At 43.7% G+C, this 23,221-nt stretch overlaps 1 protein-coding gene across 2 annotated transcripts in view; it reads left to right on the plus strand.

The window, feature by feature from the left end:
- Positions 1 to 21,967, plus strand: part of smarcc1a (SWI/SNF related BAF chromatin remodeling complex subunit C1a) — a 41,180-nt gene extending 19,213 nt beyond the window's left edge. For both annotated transcript variants that reach the window (XM_033639697.2, XM_078171236.1), the window contains exons 13-28: positions 94 to 131; positions 1,578 to 1,699; positions 2,482 to 2,553; positions 2,677 to 2,790; positions 3,599 to 3,752; positions 3,841 to 3,951; positions 4,175 to 4,234; positions 4,650 to 4,908; positions 5,688 to 5,849; positions 11,788 to 11,843; positions 12,572 to 12,725; positions 15,913 to 16,091; positions 16,250 to 16,384; positions 18,269 to 18,608; positions 18,997 to 19,122; positions 19,947 to 21,967. In XM_033639697.2, coding sequence (XP_033495588.1) covers positions 94 to 131; positions 1,578 to 1,699; positions 2,482 to 2,553; positions 2,677 to 2,790; positions 3,599 to 3,752; positions 3,841 to 3,951; positions 4,175 to 4,234; positions 4,650 to 4,908; positions 5,688 to 5,849; positions 11,788 to 11,843; positions 12,572 to 12,725; positions 15,913 to 16,091; positions 16,250 to 16,384; positions 18,269 to 18,608; positions 18,997 to 19,122; positions 19,947 to 20,038 — 2,174 coding nt within the window. In that variant the 3' untranslated portion in view covers positions 20,039 to 21,967. The remainder of the gene's footprint in view (positions 1 to 93; positions 132 to 1,577; positions 1,700 to 2,481; positions 2,554 to 2,676; positions 2,791 to 3,598; positions 3,753 to 3,840; positions 3,952 to 4,174; positions 4,235 to 4,649; positions 4,909 to 5,687; positions 5,850 to 11,787; positions 11,844 to 12,571; positions 12,726 to 15,912; positions 16,092 to 16,249; positions 16,385 to 18,268; positions 18,609 to 18,996; positions 19,123 to 19,946) is intronic.
- Positions 21,968 to 23,221: the final 1,254 nt, after the last annotated feature.

The raw sequence follows: 23,221 nt of genomic DNA on the forward strand, positions 1-23,221 counted from the left end.
TACATCATTTATATTGATCGATTTCTACATTTTTTCAGTGTCAGTATGTCTGTCATGTTTCTAAACTAAAATTAGTTCTTCTGTTTTTTCCAGATGACATGGAGGATGACTCTGTGGTGTCCGGTGGAAAGGTAAGATGGCTGATCTCTGTAGGTGGAGGTAGATGGAGACAGAGTAAGATGGCTGATGTCTGTAGATGGAGGTAGGTGGAGACAGAGTAAGATGGCTGATGTCTGTAGATGGAGGTAGATGGAGTGAGAGTGTATCGCCAGATGTGGTCAGAGTGACATCACGTCAGTTCCAAGTCTCTCTTAACAGTTTAGTTTTCTGTCATATGAACCTTAAAACCTGAATCACTAAATGTGACGTTAATGAAACGCCGACTCGTCTGCACTCGTCACTGTCATCACCACTCATCCAATCGCAGTGGAGAAGCGGCAGAACAAACACAGCAAAGATCAGCTATCACAGAGGATGAACACAAGTGCTCAACAACACCGGGCCCTCACACGGCCTGACAATAGTCCGACCAGATAAAAGCATAACGACCAAACGGTCGACCAGAACTTTACAGCCCTGCTTGTCTCACGTGTCATTAGCATATCCACACACCTACCTTTAGCTCCAGAGCTCCTCTGGTCTTTATTTCCCACTACACTGGTGGAGGACGGTAGCCTGGGGAAACCATCCTAATTTTGCGAGCTCATATTCGATTTCGCTCCACAGATCGGTCTGGCCATGCAGTCATAGAGGCGCATTCTGGCATTGGTTAAAGCTTACCATCACAACTGTTTATTACTTTGAGGCGGGCACATCATCAGAATAGGAGGGACAAGGAGCAGAGTGAATGCATTTCATAAACAACCAACATGGCTTCTGATTTTGAAACTGCGATGGTAAATGTGTTGAACGAACTGGAACGTACATTTTCTTTAAAAGCAGAACTAACGGCTGCACTGAAAGCTTTTATTGAAAAAAAGGATGTGTTTGCCGTCCTTCCTACAGGGTTTGGTAAAAGTTTAATTTACCAACTGGCTCCATTGATCGGGAAAAAGATGGGACTCAGTGAAAACCCAGTGGCTATTGTTTCTCCGCTAGTTGCTCTCATGGAGGAGCAGGTCAGGGATGCGACCAAGCTGGGAATCACAGATCACAGCCATGCAACTCAGAGTCCACAATGAGGAGGAAATCCGCAAAGATGGCAACACTCTTTGCCAGACATCATCACAGCTCATCTCCACTGCAGCTTGCTGGTCTGTTTACGGTGGTGTTGTGCCAGCCTACGTCACACGTTTCGTTTACTCTGATTGGTTTTCCGTCTTTCCAATTGCATGAAGGGGCACTTTGAGTGACAGCCGTTGATACCGCCCCTCGGGGATAGAGGAAATGTACACTCCATGCCCAGACCCATTCGCGTTTTGCAAATTGGGTCTGGCAGCGCCAGGCTAGGAGGAAGGTGGAGTTCTGTGAAAATATTTTTTCCAGCATGGAATATTTCTGGAAGATCATCTTGTGTTGGTGTTGATTGAGGATGTTGGTTTTTATTTGCATCGTTTGGTGGCTGACTCTTTGTGCAGGACGAGGAGGAACAGGGCAAAGCTGAAATCAACCGACTGATGGACGCTGGCGAGGACAATGTGACTGAGCAGACTCACCACATCATAATCCCCAGCTACAGCGCCTGGTTTGACTACAACTGGTAAGTGCTGAGGAATGACCATGGGTTTACTTTTCAGATGTCTCTTGTGTTGTAGTTAGGGATGCAGCGAATATTCGGTAACTGAATATATTCGGCCGAATATTGCAAAAAAACACACATTCGGTATTCGGTGGAATAAGTTAAAAGCAAGGCCGAATAATAGCGGCGTGTTTTGATAACGCAATCAAACAGCGTGCCGTGACGCGCGGAGTAAAATGTCAGCAGTGTGGCGATCCGTCCCTCGCTGCACTCGCATTTGCGACTAAAAATAGTTTTGAGCGAGCAAAATAGGCTTAAATCATAGAAAAGTGATTTATCTTTTCATAAATGACAAAAGGCACATCTGCCTCATTTTCGCTGTGGTATTGTGATACTAGTCAGAACCATGATATTTTCATTGGTATTGTACAATGGAATCCAATTTTGGTACCGTGACAACACTAATCTGGAGGGGGTTCATCTGCAAAAACTGATGAAAAACTAAACAACGATATTCGGTATTCAGTACTTGGTATTCGGCCAAGCGTTTAATATTATTCAGCTTCGGCCACAAATGTTCATTTTGGTGCATCCCTAGTTGTAGTGAGAACAGAAGGCCTCGGACTCCTGTACATCTGTTTTTTTAGGGTTGGTAACAACACTGATCTTTTTATTCATCTGAATAAACCACAGTTCAAGATTAAACACTGGGTCATATCAGTCTGACTCATAGGTCTGAGAAGAACAACAGTTACAGCAGGTCACAAGGAGTCATTTTAAATTTTTGTTCTGTTTCCTGTCAGCATCCATGAGATCGAGAGAAGAGCTCTGCCAGAGTTTTTCAATGGAAAGAACAAATCCAAGACTCCAGAGATGTGAGCTCATACACAATTTTACAAATGACACCAAAGCAGACGTGTTTCAGAGGTGTGGTTTTTGTATGACGTGTTGCTGCAGACTCACAGTAATAGATTATCTGTCATGGTGGTCTCCAACAGATACCTGGCTTACCGTAACTTCATGATCGACACATATCGGCTGAACCCTCAGGAGTACCTCACCTCCACCTCCTGTCGCAGGAACTTGACTGGGGACGTCTGCGCCATCATGAGGTGAGCAAAGATTTGTATTTATTTGTTTTTATTTTCCAAGTTGTGAATTTTAAAACATTTCTGAAACGCAAACACAGCTCCTCCTGGATAACACATCAAAAATTTTGTTTGGGTTCGGCCCACTTGACATACTGCTGTGTCTGTAGGCTATGGCCTATTCACAAGTGCTGGAATTTACTTGACAACACCTGAATGCCACACAGTCTCCACTCCAACTGAGTGTGTGTAGCAGCGTGTTTTACTGTGCGTAACAGCAGTCTTTTGATGGTCATTGACTCACTGTCCATAACAATAACTATGTCAGGTAACAAACTGCGTGCGTGCGTGCATGCGTGCATCCGTGTGTGCCGAAACTCAGCCATGTGCGATACAGAGAGCAAAGGAGAAATGTAAATGCACGACCATGTAGAGACAGAAACGACATGCCGTCATATAAACAAGATAAAAAACATAAGGCTATTTAGTTAGTTTAATAAAAGGTCAGGGTATAGACCTGTTCTACAGGAAAGGTGACCTTACATGACTTCTGTTGTGATCTGGTGCTATACAGAAAACAGAGTTAGGGTTAGTCTTCCTGAAAGAGAGATTATTATGAAATGATGGTCCTGGGTTAGTTTAATTCCACAGCTGCTGCTTCTTCTGTTACTCTAACAACTGTTTTAGTTTGATAATGTGACATTGGCTGTGGTTAGGGTTAAAGTGAAGATAACCACAGCGATGTGATGTCACAGACACGTAGTTAAACAGACTACAAACATTTAATGAACTGAATTAAAGTATATTAAATGTCCGTGCTGTGTGTCTCCAGAGTTCACGCGTTCTTGGAGCAGTGGGGTTTGGTGAACTACCAGGTGGACTCTGAGAGCCGCCCATTACCCATGGGACCTCCACCCACTCCTCACTTCACCGTGCTGGCGGACACACCATCTGGTCTCATGCCCCTGAACCACAGACCCCCACCGGTAAGGACAGCTAAAATAAACCTGAGGGAGTGATGGAAGAAAACAGACTAAAACAGAGCTTCGCCCATTCTGGGTTTCATTCTTCTAGATTCCTTCTCAGCAGCCGATGCCCAACTTTGCAGACAAAGGCAAAGACAAGGCCATCGACCTGCAGAACTTTGGCCTCCGCACCGACCTCTACAACAAGAAAAATCTGAAGGTCGGCACACGACTCACTTCACAACATGTAATACGTTATGTGTGTAATAATTAAACTTGAGATGATGGATGAAGGAGTAAACAGGAAACAAGCCTGTCAAGTAGCCTTTTGTTCTCACTCATTGGAGTCTGTCAATCAAAATAATTTCAAACCTTTTCTAATTCGTGTTCTCGTAGTTCTGTCATCAAGCTTTATGTGATCATTTGGTTTTGGTTCCCTGCAGGGTAAAACAGGTAACTCCACCAGGGATTGGACGGAGCAGGAGACTCTGCTGCTGCTGGAGGTAAATCTCTTCTGATCACTCAAACTGTTGTTCCATAAATACTGATGGAAACTAAATGTGTTAATCTCACTTGTTTCATGTCGTTCATCTGTATCCTCTGTCACCTCTCCAGTTTGTCTCCTTCCATTCTCCACACCTCTTGTGTCTCTTCTGTACATGTGACCGTTACTCCTCTTATGATGTCAGATGACTCCTTTGTGCCCGCCTGCGATCATCTGTCCTTATTTTTTCTCTACAATTGTCCTCCTTTCCACAGTACATAAGCCTCCTCCTTACTTCCCTCCCTCCCTCCCTCCCTTCCTCCATCCATCCATCTGACCCTTCTGTCTGTACGTCTGTCCTCCCATCTTTCAGTCTCTGTGTGATCTTGAACACATCTTTGACAAGATAATATGACTCCCCTTGTCTCTTGCAGGCCCTGGAGATGTTCAAAGACGACTGGAACAAAGTGTCTGAGCACATCGGTTCACGCACCCAGGACGAGTGTATCCTGCACTTCCTGCGGCTGCCCATTGAGGACCCATACATAGAGAGCACTGAGGCGGCCCTGGGCCCTCTGGCCTACCAGCCCATACCCTTCAGCCAGTCTGGAAACCCAGTCATGAGCACTGTCGCCTTCCTGGCCTCTGTGGTTGACCCCAGGGTGGCATCTGCTGCCGCCAGAGCAGCTCTAGGTACGGCCAGTTGTACGCAGCAGCTCTCCAGATCAACATATGCACTCACAGTTGATAGAAGAATAAAAAAAAAGAAAACAATAAAATTAGTCAAAGCTTGTGAGCTTAAAAACTATATGTGGAATTAATAATAAAGAACTCTACATTTCCCTACCCCGAGTCTTAAAGCTTTAAAGATTTAAATCTAATCTAATGGTTGTGTTCTGATTACCTCAGAATGAGTCGTTTATATCTACACAGGAAGCAGGTCCTTGTCTACAGAGATCACCATGTTGCACTGCCATGTTTCTACAGTAGCCCAGAACGGACAAACCAGACACTGACTCTAGATAGAGACATTCATGTGTTCATAATCTGCAGCTCCTCCAAATGAGCAGCATCAAAGAAACACTGACAGTGTTTCCTGGTGTAAATGAGCTGGTGTGTGTGTTTCTGAGAGGAAGAGACCTCTGTGGATAGTTCAGCCCCTGAACATCTGGATCTGAAGTTAACAGAGATAAAGGGTGAGCACACATGAACAGGTGCTGAGCGAGCGGCCTGTCTCAGACAGGAAGAAGAGACCTCTGTGGATAATTCAGCTCCTCAGCAATCAACACTGAAGGAATTCTGACCAGGAGAAGTTTCAGCTGGTTGTAATCTGTAATTTGTAGTCCTCCTGAATCTGACACACTGGAGTTTTAATAAAGATAGACAAAGAACTGAGGCCATATGGGAACACCTGGATTAAATCAGTCTCTAACAGATCAGTGTCTTCTCAACTGTCCTCTGTCTTTCTGCAGAGGAGTTCTCCCGAGTACGTGAGGAGGTGCCAGCTGAGTTGGTGGAGGCTCACGTGAAGAAGGTGCAGGAGGCGGCCAGGAGCACAGGGAAGGTGGACCCCGCCTTCGGCCTGGAGAGCAGTGGCATTGCAGGCACCGCCCCAGAGGAACCAGAAAAGACTGGTTAGTGTTAGAAACGGAGCAGGAACATAGTTTCTAACAGTAGAAGAAGAAGCAGAGCGTGTTGTCGTGTCGCATACAGTCTCATTACTTGTAGTGACACCTGCAGCCACCAGAGGGCAGCAGATAGTATCAGATTACTGCTGAGTGAGATGACATGTTGGTGCTGACGGAGCACTGGACATCATCATCTCTTCTTTTTCCTCCATCTTTGAATTAACATGACGCTGACACGATGAGTCTGTGTCGTTTTCATCTGAAGATTAGACACATCTCAGTTTGTTCCAAGGGGGTGGGGGGCTTCTGAGCATCATATTGCTGTGGTAACCAGCGGATTAAAAACAACAGTGGCAGATGGGGAGGAGGAGGAGGAGCAACTGTAAACTGGGTCATCACACTGTGCTGATCTCTTTGTGTTTCATCCAATCTGAGCTCCTTAAAATATTTAAATCACACACGAGTTGTTGGTTTCCCCTCATTAACACTTCCTGAGATACAGCAGTGACTGAAAGGGTTGAATATGTCGCCTGGACTTAAGCACACACACACACACACACACACACACACACACCACACAACACACACACTCAGTCAATATTAAGACCATTAAAGCAGCACTTACCTTTCTTGCATTTCACACAGCACTTAGAAAAAATTTGAACATCCACAACTCCTGCCTCCCTCCAAAGTCCCATCCCCCACCTCCTGCAACAAGGAGAGCGAGTGTTACATTATAACCAAGACAGTATAACGTAACCCCGGAGTTTTAAAACTCAACCAGAGTCAGTGATGACTGATGAGTTTTAGAATAAGGATACAGTGCTAACATTAGATAGTAGCCTTAACGTTACTAGTAAGTGGAAACGCACAAGGAAGATAACGTTAATGTTTCAGAGGCTACGCCACAGTAGGCTAACGTTAGCCATTAGCAACTGGATGCTGTGTTGTCGTTTAACATTATATGTTATATTGGAAGCAAACTAAACATAACGTTACCTGTCCTGCACAGTCAAACGCAACCCCGAGTTTTGAAACTTATTCGGGGTCAGTGATAACTGATGAGTTTTATAATATAACATAAGCACTAGCGTTAGATAGTACTGGTGACTGGCAAAAAACATAATACAGAGGCTCAAGCTACAGTAGGCTACAGTAGGCTAATGTTAGCCATTGGCAACTTGATGCTGTGTTGTCATATATATATAATGTTATAGCCTATGTTACATTAGAGGCAAACTAAAAATACCTGTCCAGCAGAAACTCTGTGACCATCTCGTCCCTTTTTAGCTCAGGATGAAGCTGCAGCAGTCTTTGCCATCGCTCGAAAGCAGAGCTGACGTTGACCCGAGTTTTGGCTCTTGCAGCATCGAGTTCTCGCTTAGTGTTAGAAACTACAACGTTTACCAAACAGCTCTCGTTAGAAACTACAATGTTTACCAAGCAGCTCTCGTTAGAAACTACATTTACCAAGCAGCTCTCGTAAGAAACTACGTTTACCAAGCAGCTCTTTAAGAAATTACAATGTTTACCAAGCAACTCTCGTTAGAAACTACAACGTTTACCAAGCAGCTCTCGTTAGAAACTACAGTGTTTACCAAGCAGCTCTCGTTAGAAACTACAATGTTTACCAAGCAACTCTCGTTAGAAACTACGTTTACCAAGCAGCTCTCGTTAGAAACTACAACGTTTACCAAGCAGCTCTTTTAGAAACTCCGTTTACCAAGCAGCTCTCGTTAGAAACTACATTTACCAAGCAGCTCTCGTTAGAAACTACTACGTTTATCAAACAGCTCTCGTTAGAAACTACAACGTTTACCAGGCAGCTCTTTTAGAAACTCCCTTTACCAAGCAGCTCTCGTTAGAAACTACTATGTTTACCAAACAGCTCTCGTTAGAAACTACTATGTTTACCAAGCAGCTCTCATTAGAAACTACTATGTTTACCAAACAGCTCTTTTAGAAACTACAATGTTTACCAAGCAGCTCTCGTTAGAAACTACAATGTTTACCAAGCAGCTCTCGTTAGAAACTACAATGTTTACCAAACAGCTCTTTTAGAAACTACAATGTTTACCAAGCAGCTCTCGTTAGAAACTACAATGTTTACCAAACAGCTCTTTTAGAAACTACAATGTTTACCAAGCAGCTCTCGTTAGAAACTACAACGTTTACCAAGCAGCTCTCATTAGAAACTACAATGTTTACCAAACAGCTCTCGTTAGAAACTACAATGTTTACCAAACAGCTCTTTTAGAAACTACAATGTTTACCAAGCAGCTCTCGTTAGAAACTACAATGTTTACCATGCAGCTCTCATTAGAAACTACTATGTTTACCAAACAGCTCTCGTTAGAAACTACAATGTTTACCAAGCAGCTCTCATTAGAAACTACAATGTTTACCAAGCAGCTCTCGTTAGAAACTACTATGTTTACCAAGCAGCTCTCATTAGAAACTACAATGTTTACCAAGCAGCTCTCGTTAGAAACTACAATGTTTACCAAGCAGCTCTCGTTAGAAACTACTATGTTTACCAAGCAGCTCTCGTTAGAAACTACAATGTTTACCAAACAGCTCTTTTAGAAACTACAATGTTTACCAAGCAGCTCTCGTTAGAAACTACAACGTTTACCAAGCAGCTCTCATTAGAAACTACTATGTTTACCAAACAGCTCTCGTTAGAAACTACTATGTTTACCAAACAGCTCTTTTAGAAACTACAATGTTTACCAAGCAGCTCTCGTTAGAAACTACAATGTTTACCATGCAGCTCTCATTAGAAACTACTACGTTTACCAAACAGCTCTCGTTAGAAACTACAATGTTTACCATGCAGCTCTCGTTAGAAACTATGTTTACCAAGCAGCTCTCGTTAGAAACTACAATGTTTACCAAACAGCTCTTTTAGAAACTACAATGTTTACCAAGCAGCTCTCGTTAGAAACTACAACGTTTACCAAGCAGCTCTCATTAGAAACTACTATGTTTACCAAACAGCTCTCGTTAGAAACTACTATGTTTACCAAACAGCTCTTTTAGAAACTACAATGTTTACCAAGCAGCTCTCGTTAGAAACTACAATGTTTACCATGCAGCTCTCATTAGAAACTACTACGTTTACCAAACAGCTCTCGTTAGAAACTACAATGTTTACCATGCAGCTCTCGTTAGAAACTATGTTTACCAAGCAGCTCTCGTTAGAAACTACTATGTTTACCAAGCAGCTCTCGTTAGAAACTACAATGTTTACCAAGCAGCTCTCGTTAGAAACTACAATGTTTACCAAGCAGCTCTCGTTAGAAACTACAATGTTTATCAAGCAGCTCTCGTTAGAAACTACAATGTTTACCAAGCAGCTCTCGTTAGAAACTACTGTGTTTACCAAACAGCTCTCATTAGAAACTACAATGTTTACCAAACAGCTCTTTTAGAAACTACAATGTTTACCAAGCAGCTCTCGTTAGAAACTACAATGTTTACCAAGCAGCTCTCGTTAGAAACTACTATGTTTACCAAACAGCTCTCGTTAGAAACTACAATGTTTACCAAACAGCTCTTTCAGAAACTACAATGTTTACCAAGCAGCTCTCGTTAGAAACTACAATGTTTACCAAGCAGCTCTCGTTAGAAACTACAATGTTTACCAAACAGCTCTTTTAGAAACTACAATGTTTACCAAGCAGCTCTCGTTAGAAACTACAATGTTTACCAAACAGCTCTTTTAGAAACTACAATGTTTACCAAGCAGCTCTCGTTAGAAACTACAACGTTTACCAAGCAGCTCTCATTAGAAACTACTATGTTTACCAAACAGCTCTCGTTAGAAACTACAATGTTTACCAAACAGCTCTTTTAGAAACTACAATGTTTACCAAGCAGCTCTCGTTAGAAACTACAACGTTTACCATGCAGCTCTCATTAGAAACTACTACGTTTACCAAACAGCTCTTGTTAGAAACTACAATGTTTACCAAGCAGCTCTCGTTAGAAACTACTATGTTTACCAAGCAGCTCTCGTTAGAAACTACAATGTTTACCAAGCAGCTCTCGTTAGAAACTACAATGTTTACCAAGCAGCTCTCGTTAGAAACTACTATGTTTACCAAGCAGCTCTCGTTAGAAACTACAATGTTTACCAAGCAGCTCTCGTTAGAAACTACTATGTTTACCAAGCAGCTCTCGTTAGAAACTACAATGTTTACCAAGCAGCTCTCGTTAGAAACTACTATGTTTACCAAACAGCTCTCGTTAGAAACTACAATGTTTACCAAGCAGCTCTCGTTAGAAACTACAATGTTTACCAAGCAGCTCTCGTTAGAAACTACTATGTTTACCAAGCAGCTCTCGTTAGAAACTACAATGTTTACCAAGCAGCTCTCGTTAGAAACTACTATGTTTACCAAGCAGCTCTCGTTAGAAACTACAATGTTTACCAAGCAGCTCTCGTTAGAAACTACTGTTTACCAAGCAGCTCTCGTTAGAAACTACAATGTTTACCAAGCAGCTCTCGTTAGAAACTACAATGTTTACCAAGCAGCTCTCGTTAGAAACTACAGTGTTTACCAAGCAGCTCTCGTTAGAAACGACTATGTTTACCAAGCAGCTCTCATTAGAAACTACAATGTTTACCAAGCAGCTCTCGTTAGAAACTACAATGTTTACCAAGCAGCTCTCGTTAGAAACTACTATGTTTACCAAGCAGCTCTCGTTAGAAACTACAATGTTTACCAAACAGCTCTTTTAGAAACTACAATGTTTACCAAGCAGCTCTCGTTAGAAACTACAATGTTTACCATGCAGCTCTCATTAGAAACTACTACGTTTACCAAACAGCTCTCGTTAGAAACTACAATGTTTACCAAGCAGCTCTCGTTAGAAACTACTATGTTTACCAAGCAGCTCTCGTTAGAAACTACAATGTTTACCAAGCAGCTCTCGTTAGAAACTACTATGTTTACCAAGCAGCTCTCGTTAGAAACTACAATGTTTACCAAGCAGCTCTCGTTAGAAACTACTATGTTTACCAAACAGCTCTTTTAGAAACTACAATGTTTACCAAGCAGTTCTCGTTAGAAACTACAATGTTTACCAAGCAGCTCTCATTAGAAACTACTATGTTTACCAAACAGGTCTCGTTAGAAACTACAATGTTTACCAAACAGCTCTTTTAGAAACTACAATGTTTACCAAGCAGCTCTCGTTAGAAACTACGTTTACCAAACAGCACTCGTTAGAAACTACAATGTTTACCATGCAGCTCTCGTTAGAAACTACAATGTTTACCAAACAGCTCTTTTAGAAACTACGTTTACCAAGCAGCTCTCATTAGAAACTACTATGTTTACCAAACAGCTCACCAAACTTATTATTATGATATTATTACTTTCATTAATGTTGTTGTAAGCTACTGTCATTACCATCAGTCCTGCATCTCTCTCTTTCTCTCTCTCTCTCTGTCTCTGTCTCTCTCTCTCTCTGTCTCATTGTGTCATACGGATTACTGTTAATTTATCATGCTGATCTGTTCTGTACGACATCTATTGCACGTCTGTCCGTCCTGGAAGAGGGATCCCTCCTCAGTTGCTCTTCCTGAGGTTTCTACCGTTTTTTTTCCCCGTTAAAGGGTTTTTTGGGGAGTTTTTCCTGATCAGCTGTGAGGGTCATAAGGACAGAGGGATGTCGTATGTTGTAAAGCCCTGTGAGGCAAATTGTGATTTGTGATATTGGGCTTTATAAATTTGATTGATTGATTGATTCATAGAAGAAACTATTAACAGTTACCAACAGCTCTTGTTAGAAACTACGTTTACCAACATGAATGAATGACTGAATGAATGTATGAATGAACGAACACAGTCTCAGCCTGCTTCACGTGTGGTGAATAAACCAGTTCTCGTCTGTGACTCGGAGCTAAATCGTGTCCAACACTTGTGACCTGCAGAAACCAGTGAGACAGAGAAGTTGGAGACGGACTCAGACTCCCAGCAGGCCGATAAGGTAAGAACACCTGTCGTATATACCTGTGTGTTTGAGTGGGAGGATGTGAAGTTCTGCTGATCAAAGGATCAAACTGACATTAATTATTATTTTTCTTATTGTCAACAAATCACACGTTAAGACTGAAACTAATGAGACGTCAGTCTGTTAAACTCAGATATTAAAACTTTTATCAAAAACACATCTTTAAAATCTGGTCCCAAGTATGAAGTTTAGTTTCTTATAAGCAGACCGAACCCTCTTCCTCTGTCCCACTTTGTGTTCTGGTTTGGAAAGTCCCGGCGGCTGGATGTGACTTTCACACCATCCTCGCTCTGCTGATGGCGTTCTCAGTATCGTTCATTAACCGGCATCAGACACTGAGTCCACATCACACTGACTGACTGTCCCCAAAAAGTGCACAGGGTCACAATACAACCTATTTCCTATTGGCCCTGAACGTCACAGCGTTTACCAGCTACGACCTCAGACACATTTACCTGTCGTAGCTATTTACCTGTCATAGTTATTTACCTGTTGTAGTTACCTCAGATACATTTACCTGTCTTATTTACCTGTCATAGTTTCTGTACCTGGATCATCTTTGAGGTCTGTTTTTTTCTTCGTCACATTTCAATGGTCTCACGTCATCGTGTCTTTGACTCGATCTAAAGTCAGATCTCCAAATCAGACTTGCAGCGCGCGTCCTACTTCCTCTGGCATTGACACATTGTGTCTTCATCCTTCAGGCGGAGTTGAAGGACGAGGCGGAGAAGCCCAGTGAGTCTGCAGAGAAGAGCGACAAGATGGAGTCCACAGACAAGGTGAAGAAGGAAGGGGCGGAGGCGTCGGAGCGCGAGGAGGAGAGTGAAGACGGAGGGGAGTCTAAGACATCTTCAGCAGGTTAATGATAATAATAATAATTAAAGCTGCAACCAGCGGTGAACGGGCCCTCGCACAGCCAGCTAACACGACAGTTCGATTTTGTGATAGTAGAACACTGCACGCATGGCATGTCCTTCATAAAGTGTGGGCGCTGGAATGGCCTATTTCACATTTAATACAATTTCCTCTTTCCACTAGAGGGCACTGAAGAACACACTCATGATATGTCATGATTTTGTTCATCAAATACTGACCACAGCATTTAAATTTGAGGTAAATCAAAGTGTCTGATAACACCTAGTTCCTGTTGCCACTAGGTGGCGCTATGACTATCAGAAAATATGGTCATTTAAATGTGTTCAGGGCGGGACTAATATGAATCATATGAAGTTTGGTGGAGGTCGGACCATTTACTTCCAAATTAAAGCAATGACGAGACCTCAGAATTTAACACTCCGCAGCGAGTGTGCCATTCAATATTGGGCATATCTTGTTATAACTTTTGACAGAGATTAAAGTTCTCTGGCACAGCACCAGATTTCCGGCATGGCTTAGTTTCTGTCCGGCACGGGCAGAAGTGCTCTACAGTGTGAGGATTTCGTTCGCATTTTCCCCAAAAAATATACATATGTGTGAACCGGGAAAATGATTTAGGCACACAGTGTGTGAGTAAACACAACCTACTGTTTACCATAATCGGCATCAGACGTTTTTTCATTTCACTGATCAAATAAATGTGTTTTAAAACTCGCTCCTCTGGCTCTGATACAGCCATCTCCCTCCCTGCCTGCAGTACCCACTGCACTGAGCTTTGTAACAATGTCCCGCCTACAGCCCCCTCTGATTGGTTACACCTCACAAGTGATAGCCAATCAACACTGATGCCTGTGCATGCTTTCACATCATGTCACATTGAGAGACAGAGCACAGACGGAGCGGGAGAGAAAGTTGCACAAAAAATGCTCTATGCTGAAGTTTTAAAGTCACCACAACGTTATATGATCCATGTCAATGATGACATGCTTGCCCAGAGGTGAAATTTTGACGCAACTGCCTGTTTAATTCACATCAAGCGCGATACAATTTTGCAAACAGCCTAAATGATTTAGCTTCTAAAAATAAATAGCACCAAGGCAAAAAAGAGATGTAGGAGCTATAAGTCAGTCTGGTAACCACTGAAAGTTTAATCTTTATTTATAAACTCATTATACTATAAAAGTTTAATCTGAAAAGTAAGGACTAAAGCTATAATCTTTTTGTTAGTTTTAATACTAAACACGTTTCTTTGCAACACATACATTTCTATTTCTTCATTTTGTGACCGCAACACCAAGCCCCCCGCTCCGGAAAAGATTTCAGATTTGTTAATGTAGATTTAACCCCTGTTTTGATCACAAGGTAGTCAGGCTCACGTAAACCAAGTCTGAAGCCAGGGAGATTGAATCTGTAGCACATATTCGTTAAAAAATGTGTTCAGGGTGGGACTAATATGAATCATGTTAAGTTTGGTGGAGTTCGGACCATTTACGACATCTATTGCACATCTGTCCGTCCTGGAAGAGGGATCCCTCCTCAGTTGCTCTTCCTGAGGTTTCTACCGTTTTTTCCCCGTTAAAGGGTTTTTTTGGGGAGTTTTTTCTTATCCGCTGTGAGGGTCATAAGGACAGAGGGATGTCGTATGCTGTAAAGCCCTGTGAGGCAAATTGTGATTTGTGATATTGGGCTTTATAAATAAAATTGAAATGAAGAATTGAATTGAATTAAAACTCAACACGTGGGAAACTTCCTGTTGGTTTTAGGCGATGGGTTCAAGAGACTTTTTTTCTGCATCTGGGCATGATACATGTATGTACTGTTTTCTTTGCCTGACAGTGAAACGTGCAGCAGGGGCTGCTCTTTAAGGGGCCGTTTTGCTCTGCCCACCAACTAAAGCCATATCACATGTAAATTCACAAGGCGACTGAAGCGCATGCCAAAATTAGCGCGTTTTCGAGTATGTTGAAACCCCCAAAAAGGCAAAAACGAGGAAAAATAATGATTACTCCTTAATATTTTTAACAGGACCTATACATGTACTAAGTGGGGAGATGTCAGAGTGAAGGGCTGCCTTGGATAGGTGCCACGAGCGGTTGGGGATTCAGTGCCTTGCTCAAGGGCACTTCGACAGTGCCCAGGAGGTGAACTGGCACCTCTCCAGCTACCAGTTCACGCTCCATATTTGGTCCGGACGGGGACTTGAATAGGCGACCCTCCGATTCCCAACCCAGGTCCCTATGGACTGAGCTACTGCCGCCCCAGTAATAATAATAATAATAATAAAAATGATAACAATAAGCTCAGAGCTCATTCAACAGCTCAGGTTCACAAGAAGAGTGTTACTGAGCTCTGAGCGTCAGGGGGACATTTAAAGACGTTTACAAAATAAATAATCCCATATGCATGGCATCTTTTATGACGTCCAACAAACAACAACCCATCGTCGTTTAATCATCTCTAAAAATCTCCATCTGTTGTCTCTCAGACCCTGGACCGCCACCTGCACTGTGAAATCCTCTAGAACGAGACAGTGTAAAAAAGATACTTTTTAAAATCAGAAAACTGATTTTCTTCCGTGGAACAACACGATCGATTGTTTGATGATAAAGAAGAGCTCACTAATTCCACCTGTGGAAACTTCACCTTTTAACTTTGGTGAAGAAGAAATGACATAGGTCAGCAGCTACATATTCGTCCTGTAGGTGGAAACTTTACCTTTAACCCTTTAAAAACAGACGGCTGCAGACGATCGAGTGTTAACTGATCCTGTTGAAATAGATCTAAAAGAAGAATTTTGATTCTTTCTGCAGCAGAAACCGAAGGCTTCTATTTCACCGCCGTCATGATGTACACTAATGACGTCCTTGTACCACTTGTGATGTGGCGCCAGAGGAACAAGGAATGCTTTCTCAGTTTGCCCATAAAAATGATCATAATGGGGAATAAAATGTTTTGTGTTTTTATTTTGTAAAACCTGATGAAAACAACATGTCAGTACTATTGTCAGTTATTCTGGTTTATTGACTTTCACAACCTTTTAGCTCAGGTCATGCAGATTTTAGAGATATAAAACTTTTCTGTCGCAGAGTTCAAATATTTAAAACCATGCATGAGCGCAGAGCCACGTTTGTGTCCAGAGCTGTTAAATTTCTGTCTCGGTTCCCATCAGACAAAGACAAGGAGGAAGCGATGGAGACGTCGTCCTCAGAGCAGGAGAAGGAGAAAGAGGAGAAGGCAGCTACAGAGGAGGGAGATGACAAGAGGAAGAAACTGGAGCATGACATTGGAGAAGGAAACATCGCTACTGCGGCAGCTGCTGCGCTGGCGTCTGCCGCCACCAAGGCCAAGGTGAGAGTACAACACACATTGTGACATCTGCCCAGTGCTCACCTGATCTGTCTGTACGGTATCACCACAGCAGAAACTGTCACCTGGGGGGGGGGGGGGGGGGGGGTTTAAAAGTTGGACATGGATCACATGTTTATGGGTTGTCTGCGTCCACTCAGCACCTGGCAGCGGTGGAGGAGAGGAAGATCAAGTCATTGGTGGCTCTTCTGGTGGAGACCCAGATGAAGAAGTTGGAGATCAAGCTGCGACACTTCGAGGAGCTGGAGACGATCATGGACCGAGAGAAAGAGGCTGTAAGTCAACAACCAGCTGTGGTTAAAGTTCTGGTCCTGCGTTGACCCAACACAGCTGCATTAGTTTATTAATAATCAAGAGGAAGTCCCGCCCACTCACTCACATTTCAGGAGGTGGGGGCGGGACTTCCTCTTGATTAAGAGCAGAGCGGCACATGCAGTTTGTTAACAATTAAGGTGTTGTGTTTTTGGGTGACCAGAGGAGTCGTGACAAAAAACTAAAACTGCACTAATAAGACAACAGGGGTGTCCGAAAAAACCGCTAGCGACATGGCACTCCCGTTCTTAGCTAACGTTTGTATTTATTTATGTCGCAGCGGTGGACATGGAACAGCTGACTGATGGAGGCAAGATGAATTATCTTTCAAAAGCTTTTTATGTCACTACAAAAATCCAAATACTGAAACTTTCACTCTGAGCTCTGTGTCCTGCTGCTGGGCAAATCCTGGACACACCAGAGACACTGTAGGACTCTGTCTTTATGGTAGACACACCAGAGACACTGTAGGGACAGTCTCACAGCTGTAAATAAAGCATGAAAAGACGGGTTTAATGAAGCTTTCTAAAGACATGTCAGTTTTAGGTCTGTGAACGCACTGTGTCCTCTCGTCCTCCAGTAAAATGTACCGACTCTTCAGAGGTCCGTGAACGCACCATGTCCTCTGGGTTCAGGTGAATCTGGTCATGGAGATCATTGAAGATGATGGCAGGTCAAACTTTGTTCTGTTGGAGGTTGATTTATCGGTGCAGACAGGATCTGACATAATCGTTAATGGCGGATCGGGGTCAGATAGAGGTCGATCGCTGTGACCTAAGGTGGTCACATGGGAGCCAGAGTACGTCTCATACAAAGACAGGTCATGTGTGTTTTAAATAACGTGTTTGATTTAAATAAAGTTAATTAACAATTTATGTCTTCATCAGGCCGTAATAAACAAAATATGATGATGTTTTTGTTTTGGTAACAAAGATGTCCACTGTAATTTCTCCAGGATTAAGTCACAAACATCACGCCTGCAACAAGCGTGAAATTAATTTATGATGCGTAGAAATAGTTTCTTTTTTCTCTCTGAAAATCACATTTTTGACTCCTAAAACAGAGGTCAGATTCGCACCACGATATCGACCAATGAACTTTAGAGTGGGCGTGGCTTAGCACATAAACAGACCTAACTCCACAACTGTTGAGTCAATCATCACAAAGCTGAAACGAAATTGTCAAAGAGGTATCAAGAACATAGTTTCCTTTAAAACAGCCACCAGGGGGCGCGACAACTGCATAAACTGGGTGCGGCCTAACACAGACCAGACTGTCAATCAGAAACTGTTTCTCCACCCCTAACCACGCCCCATATGTTTAACCCTGCCCCTTGCATATTTTAACCCCGCCCCTGACCCCACCATAACTCCAAATGTTGAGGATATGTTTAACATTAATAATGTTAACCCACGTGTGTTAAATTATCTTGACAGCAGTCAGTAGGGGGCGCCACCTGTTCCAAACAAGTGCATATGCCTTTCATATAAATCAATGACATCACCAAACTCACTGGATATTTTTAACCAACTTAATAAAGCATCACTAAAGCGCTCTGCGTTCGACCAACAGGAAGTCACAGTGTTTCCAAAGATGGGCGCGGCCCAGGAAAGATCATGATGTAATCGTGTTCCTACCATGCTGGCTTTATTATCGTGTTGGTTATTCTGTTTCCTGTCCATCTGTCCGTTAGTCCTCTTCCTGAGGCTTCCTCCATCCGCCAGTTGAAGGACAAAATCAGATGTGATTCTATATAAGTCGGCCAGATGCTGACGGTTGTTCATGTCATTTATTTTATCAAACATCTTAATGGAATCATTTTTGATGGCGTTTCCCCTTTTGTGCAGTTGGAGCTTCAGCGGCAGCAGCTGCTGACCGAGCGCCAGGCGTTCCACATGGAGCAGCTCAAATACGCCGAGATGAAGGCAAGGCAGCAGATGGAGCAGCAAGCCGCCGCTGCCGCTGCCGCCGCTGCAGCCGCTGCCCAGGCTCAAGGACAGGGACAGGCTCCTGGATCTGGACCCCACTCTGGGCCCCCTCCATCAGGCATGCACCCTGGAGGGCCCCCACCACATCACGGAGCACCACTGCCCCACCATGGAGGGCCTCCACCCGGTGCCGCCATGCATCCCGGATACCCCCCCATGGGTCACCACCCCATGGCCCCCCACCACCCAGGACAGACAGGTGAGGCACGGACAACAGGTGGAGGCAGTCCATCCTGATCCTTGGTTAACGCGATGCAGACACAGCAGGTTTACAGTCAGACTTCTGGAGCGTTCAGAGTTCAGTAACACAGACAGGACGTTGTGGACAGACACATTCAGATTGCTGCAGCCTCGCAGAACCTTCAGATCATGATGGGACAGAACAACCAATCACAGCTAACCTGAAAACACATCACCTTTAACTTGTCCTTAATGTAGCGGTGAAACAGTTCATGATCTCATGATGTATGTTCAACAATCGGAGGTTTTCCTGACAACGCAGAGAAAACGTTATTATTTATCAAGTGTCTTTGTTTCTATTTTTATCTGGTTCCATTTGACTCCTGATGACATCCTGCTCTTCACAGGACCGATGGGACCGGGTCAGCCGATGCCGGGACGGATGATGGCTGGACCGCCCTCCGCTGGCCCCCCTCCTGGTGGCATGCCTCCCATGATGCCCCCACGCCACCCTGGAGCTCCTAACGGCATGTGTGAGTACAGATCTCATTGTGTTTGGTTAACATGTTAACTTTGTGTTTGTTTACATCAGATTTAAAGGTTTTGGGGGGGAAGTTGTGTTTCCACCTTCAATTCACACAACTAGTCTGTGGTTTGCTCGTTTCTCCACCATGTTGAGTCCACAACCAATCAGCAGCTGAGCTCAGATGTCCATTCAACAAAGGTTTTTTTTTTTTGCATAAATGCTTTGTTGTGTTTGTGGTTCCACCTCTGCTGTCCTTCTGAAACTGTAAAGATACGAAAAGGGAGCTGACATCTCATCTATCTGGGTTAGTGTATCAGCCGGGTCAGGGTATCAGCAGGGTTAGGGTTCAGGTTGCGTTTCTGGGTTCAATAATCAAGTGAAAGAAAACCCTGACCCTGCTGACCAATCAGAGCTCATCAGGACATTAAAAGCTGCTTTAGTCTTGATAGTTGAGTTGTTATAAATCCTGTAGAAGTAAAGATAAAATAAGCCACGCCCCCTCAGCTGTTGATGTAGCTCATGATGTCATGTAGAAACATGTTGATTCAACATGGCATCACTATGTTTACAATCATATGGCGAGACGTTAACCTTCACATGTGACCAGTGAATTTAATGTTGCGTCACTATTTGAACTGGAACCATGTCATCAAACATGACATCATCGTTGACAGATCAAACAAAACAGGAAGTTTTTACATTTTCAATTTACAATAAAAATGATTTTATTTCTACAAGATCTGATTTTGTTTTTTTATTATTATTGTTCAACATAAAAAAAAGTCTGAGTTGTTTAATCGTCTCTAAAAATCTCCATCTGTCATCTCTCAGACCCCGGACCGCCACCTGCACAGCCCGACGCTGTACCTCCTGTTCCTGTTGGTCCTCCAGTGCCGGCGAGTGGACGAGGGGCCGACAACTGAAACACACACACACACACACACACAAAACTAATTCTGTCTCTCTGACGGCCTCCGCTCCATTTGTTTCCTTTATCATCATCTTCATCACACACAAACACACACTCAGGGGTAACCCAGTACACACATGCAGACTTCCTCTCAGGGCGCAGCGGCAACGGTCGTCACAGTGACTGAGGTCATGTAGTAATAAACACTGTCTGGTCACACAGAAGCTGAGGAGAAAACGACTGGACTCAAACAACAGAAACTCTGTCTCATCTTTTTCCTCTTTCCAATGACACTGTAAGCCCCGCCCCCACGCCAACTCTCCATAACACACACACACACACACACACACACACACAGGTGATGATGTGAGCCCCGCCCCTCTTCTGTCTTGTCGAGTATCTACCTCTCGCTCCTCTTAAAATGATACACTGTACTGTCTGTGTGTGTGTGTGTGTGTGTGTGTGTGTGATGTCATTCACTCGTCTGCCTCTGATGTCATCTTTGGTCAGGTGCAGACAGGTGGTAGAAGGTGGGTTGATGTTAATACAGATGGAAGGATCTGATTGGCTCTCGACTGTCAGCTGCGTCGTTTCCTGCTGAAGATTCAAATCTTTAAAAAAAAGTGCCAGAAATACAGAGTTCGATTTTTCCTCAACAGCTGTCGACTTTGTCGAGGATCATTTTTATTAATCAGCTTAATCAACACACACACACACACACACACACACACTCTCACACTCAGACATGTAGACTAAGCTGAGGCTCACACTGGAGGCTGCGCACGCACGCACACACACACGCACGCACACACACAGACCCCCCGCCCCCCACGAAACACTGGACGGACACACACACACACACACACACACAGGTATAATCTCCTGCTGACCTTCACACACCTGAAACGTGACCACATGAGTGACGCTCTTTGCTCTTCGTCGGCGCCATGGGCTTCTAGATGTTTTTAGGTGCTGATACCGTAGCGACTAACCCCTCCCTCTTCTCACCTAGTGTTGCCTACCTCGCTAACCCCGCCTCTCGTACACACACCGTCACGGGAAAACTAAGCAATATCCTCATTCCTGTGTTTCAGCAACGAGAAGCAGTTGTGACTCAGCGTTTAGTCTTAGAGTTCCACGTCTGGTGATGTAGTGGAAAAAACTGGAGCTAAAAGTGGACAGCGAACGCACTGTGCTGGTCATCTACGATACAAAGAGAAACTTAACAAGATGTTTACAGACGTCACGGTGACCTTCAGGAGTCTGTAAGAAGCACATGTCACTGAAACAATGATCCGAATTCTGATTGGTCAGAGGATTCATCAGCTGATTTTCAGATAATGAAACAGATTTTTGTTGAACAAATTAAAAGTTCATTCTTAAAATCTAAGTTCGTTTCCATCAGTGACATGAATTATAAATTTTCCCTTAAGTTAAAGATGCATGTCGGCAGCAACGTTCAGTCGACACAGGTTAATGATTACGTGGTCGTAACGTGAAACTCCTCCTCTTCCTCCTTCGCTAGCACTGTTAGTATCTCTGCTACCTCTTCTTGTTTCACCTGCTCACCTGTTCACCTGCTCACCTGTTAGCTACCTCCTCTTCTAGAACTCTTCCTCCTTCTCTCTGCTACCTCTCTGCTCACCCCTTCACTACCTCTCCTTCACATTTCCTCTTTTTGTTCCCGCCCACGTGACTGCGACATCACTGACTGTTGTCATTCATGGCGCCCTCCCTCCACCCATCAGGATGGGCGCCCCCCCCCCCCCCCCCCCCCCCCACCACCCCCACATATTTACCATCTTTAATGATATGTTTTGTGTTGATGTATTTTTAAGGACGAGTTTTGTGTAGATGGAAGTTTGTAGCATCTGTTTTCATTTTGTATTTGGTCTGTTGGTACCTGGACCTGGACACTGTCGAATAAAATGTTTTATATGAACCTGACGGCGTGATTTGTTTTTATTGACAACATGATGTGTTTTATTTAATTTACCTGAACACAGAGAAAAATGATGATTTAAAGTCTGGTCGACTGTGAATCAGTAGTTCTGTGGTTTCCTCTGCATTTACGTTTAGTTCACACACGGCGCCACACGGTGCTCTGAATGGAGAACTGTGTGGGACTCGCTGTGTGGGACCCCCTGTGTACGACATGCTCAGTGTGACACGTGCTCAGGGTCAAAATAAACGGCCAATATTCAGTTTTCATATAGAAAACATCTGTTTCTGGTTTCTTATTGAAAACCCATCATTAACTGCAGATTTGACTTGAGACCGCCTGTGGACGCTTCAATTAAATGACTCGATCAACGTTGTTTTCTGTGTCAAGGGCCACCTGCTGAGCCTTTCAGCCACGTGTTGACCGCTAACATTATGACACTGTGATGGCTTTTTTAACTAAACTATGAAATCTGACTTTGACCACAGCTTCTCGCTGCGCTGACGATGATGTAATTTACACACAGGGATTAAAGTTCTCCGGCACAGCGCTTGATTCCTGGCATGGCGAAGTTTCTGTCCAGCACGGGCAGAAGTGCTCTGCAGTGCGAGCATTTCACTTGCATTTGCTCCTAAAAATATATATATATGTGTGAACCGGGAAAATGATTTAGGCACACGGTGTGTGAGTAAACACAACCTACTGTTTACCATAATCGGCATCGGACGTTTTTTCATCTCACTTATCAAATAAATGTGTTTTAAAACTCACTCCTTTGGCTCTGATACAGCCATCTCCCTCCCTGCCTGCAGTCTCCACTGCACTGAGCTTTGTAACAATGTCCCGCCTACAGCCCCCTCTGATTGGTTACACCTCACAAGTGATAGCCAGTCAACACTGACGCCTGTGCATGCTTTCACATCATGTCACATTGAGAGACAGAGCACAGACGGAGCGGGAGAGGCTCCGGTAAGCCAGAGGTAATTTTGAAAGGTAAGGTAACAGAAACGAAAGTTGCACTAAAAATGCTCTATGCTGAAGTCTTAAAGTCACCACCACAACATTATATGATCCATGTCAATGATGACATGCTTGTGGCGACCGGCACCTTTAAGGACACACCTCTCCTGCGTCACGCACGCACACCAATGGGATGAATGGCTGCTTAAAACAAGATGGCGCGAACTCACCGGGTGACGCAACGAGGAAGAGGCTCAGACCGTCCCAGTGTCCGCGTTCCAGTCTGTCAATCCC

This window comes from Epinephelus lanceolatus, chromosome 10 (assembly GCF_041903045.1).
Source record: "Epinephelus lanceolatus isolate andai-2023 chromosome 10, ASM4190304v1, whole genome shotgun sequence".
NCBI lineage: Eukaryota > Metazoa > Chordata > Actinopteri > Perciformes > Serranidae > Epinephelus > Epinephelus lanceolatus.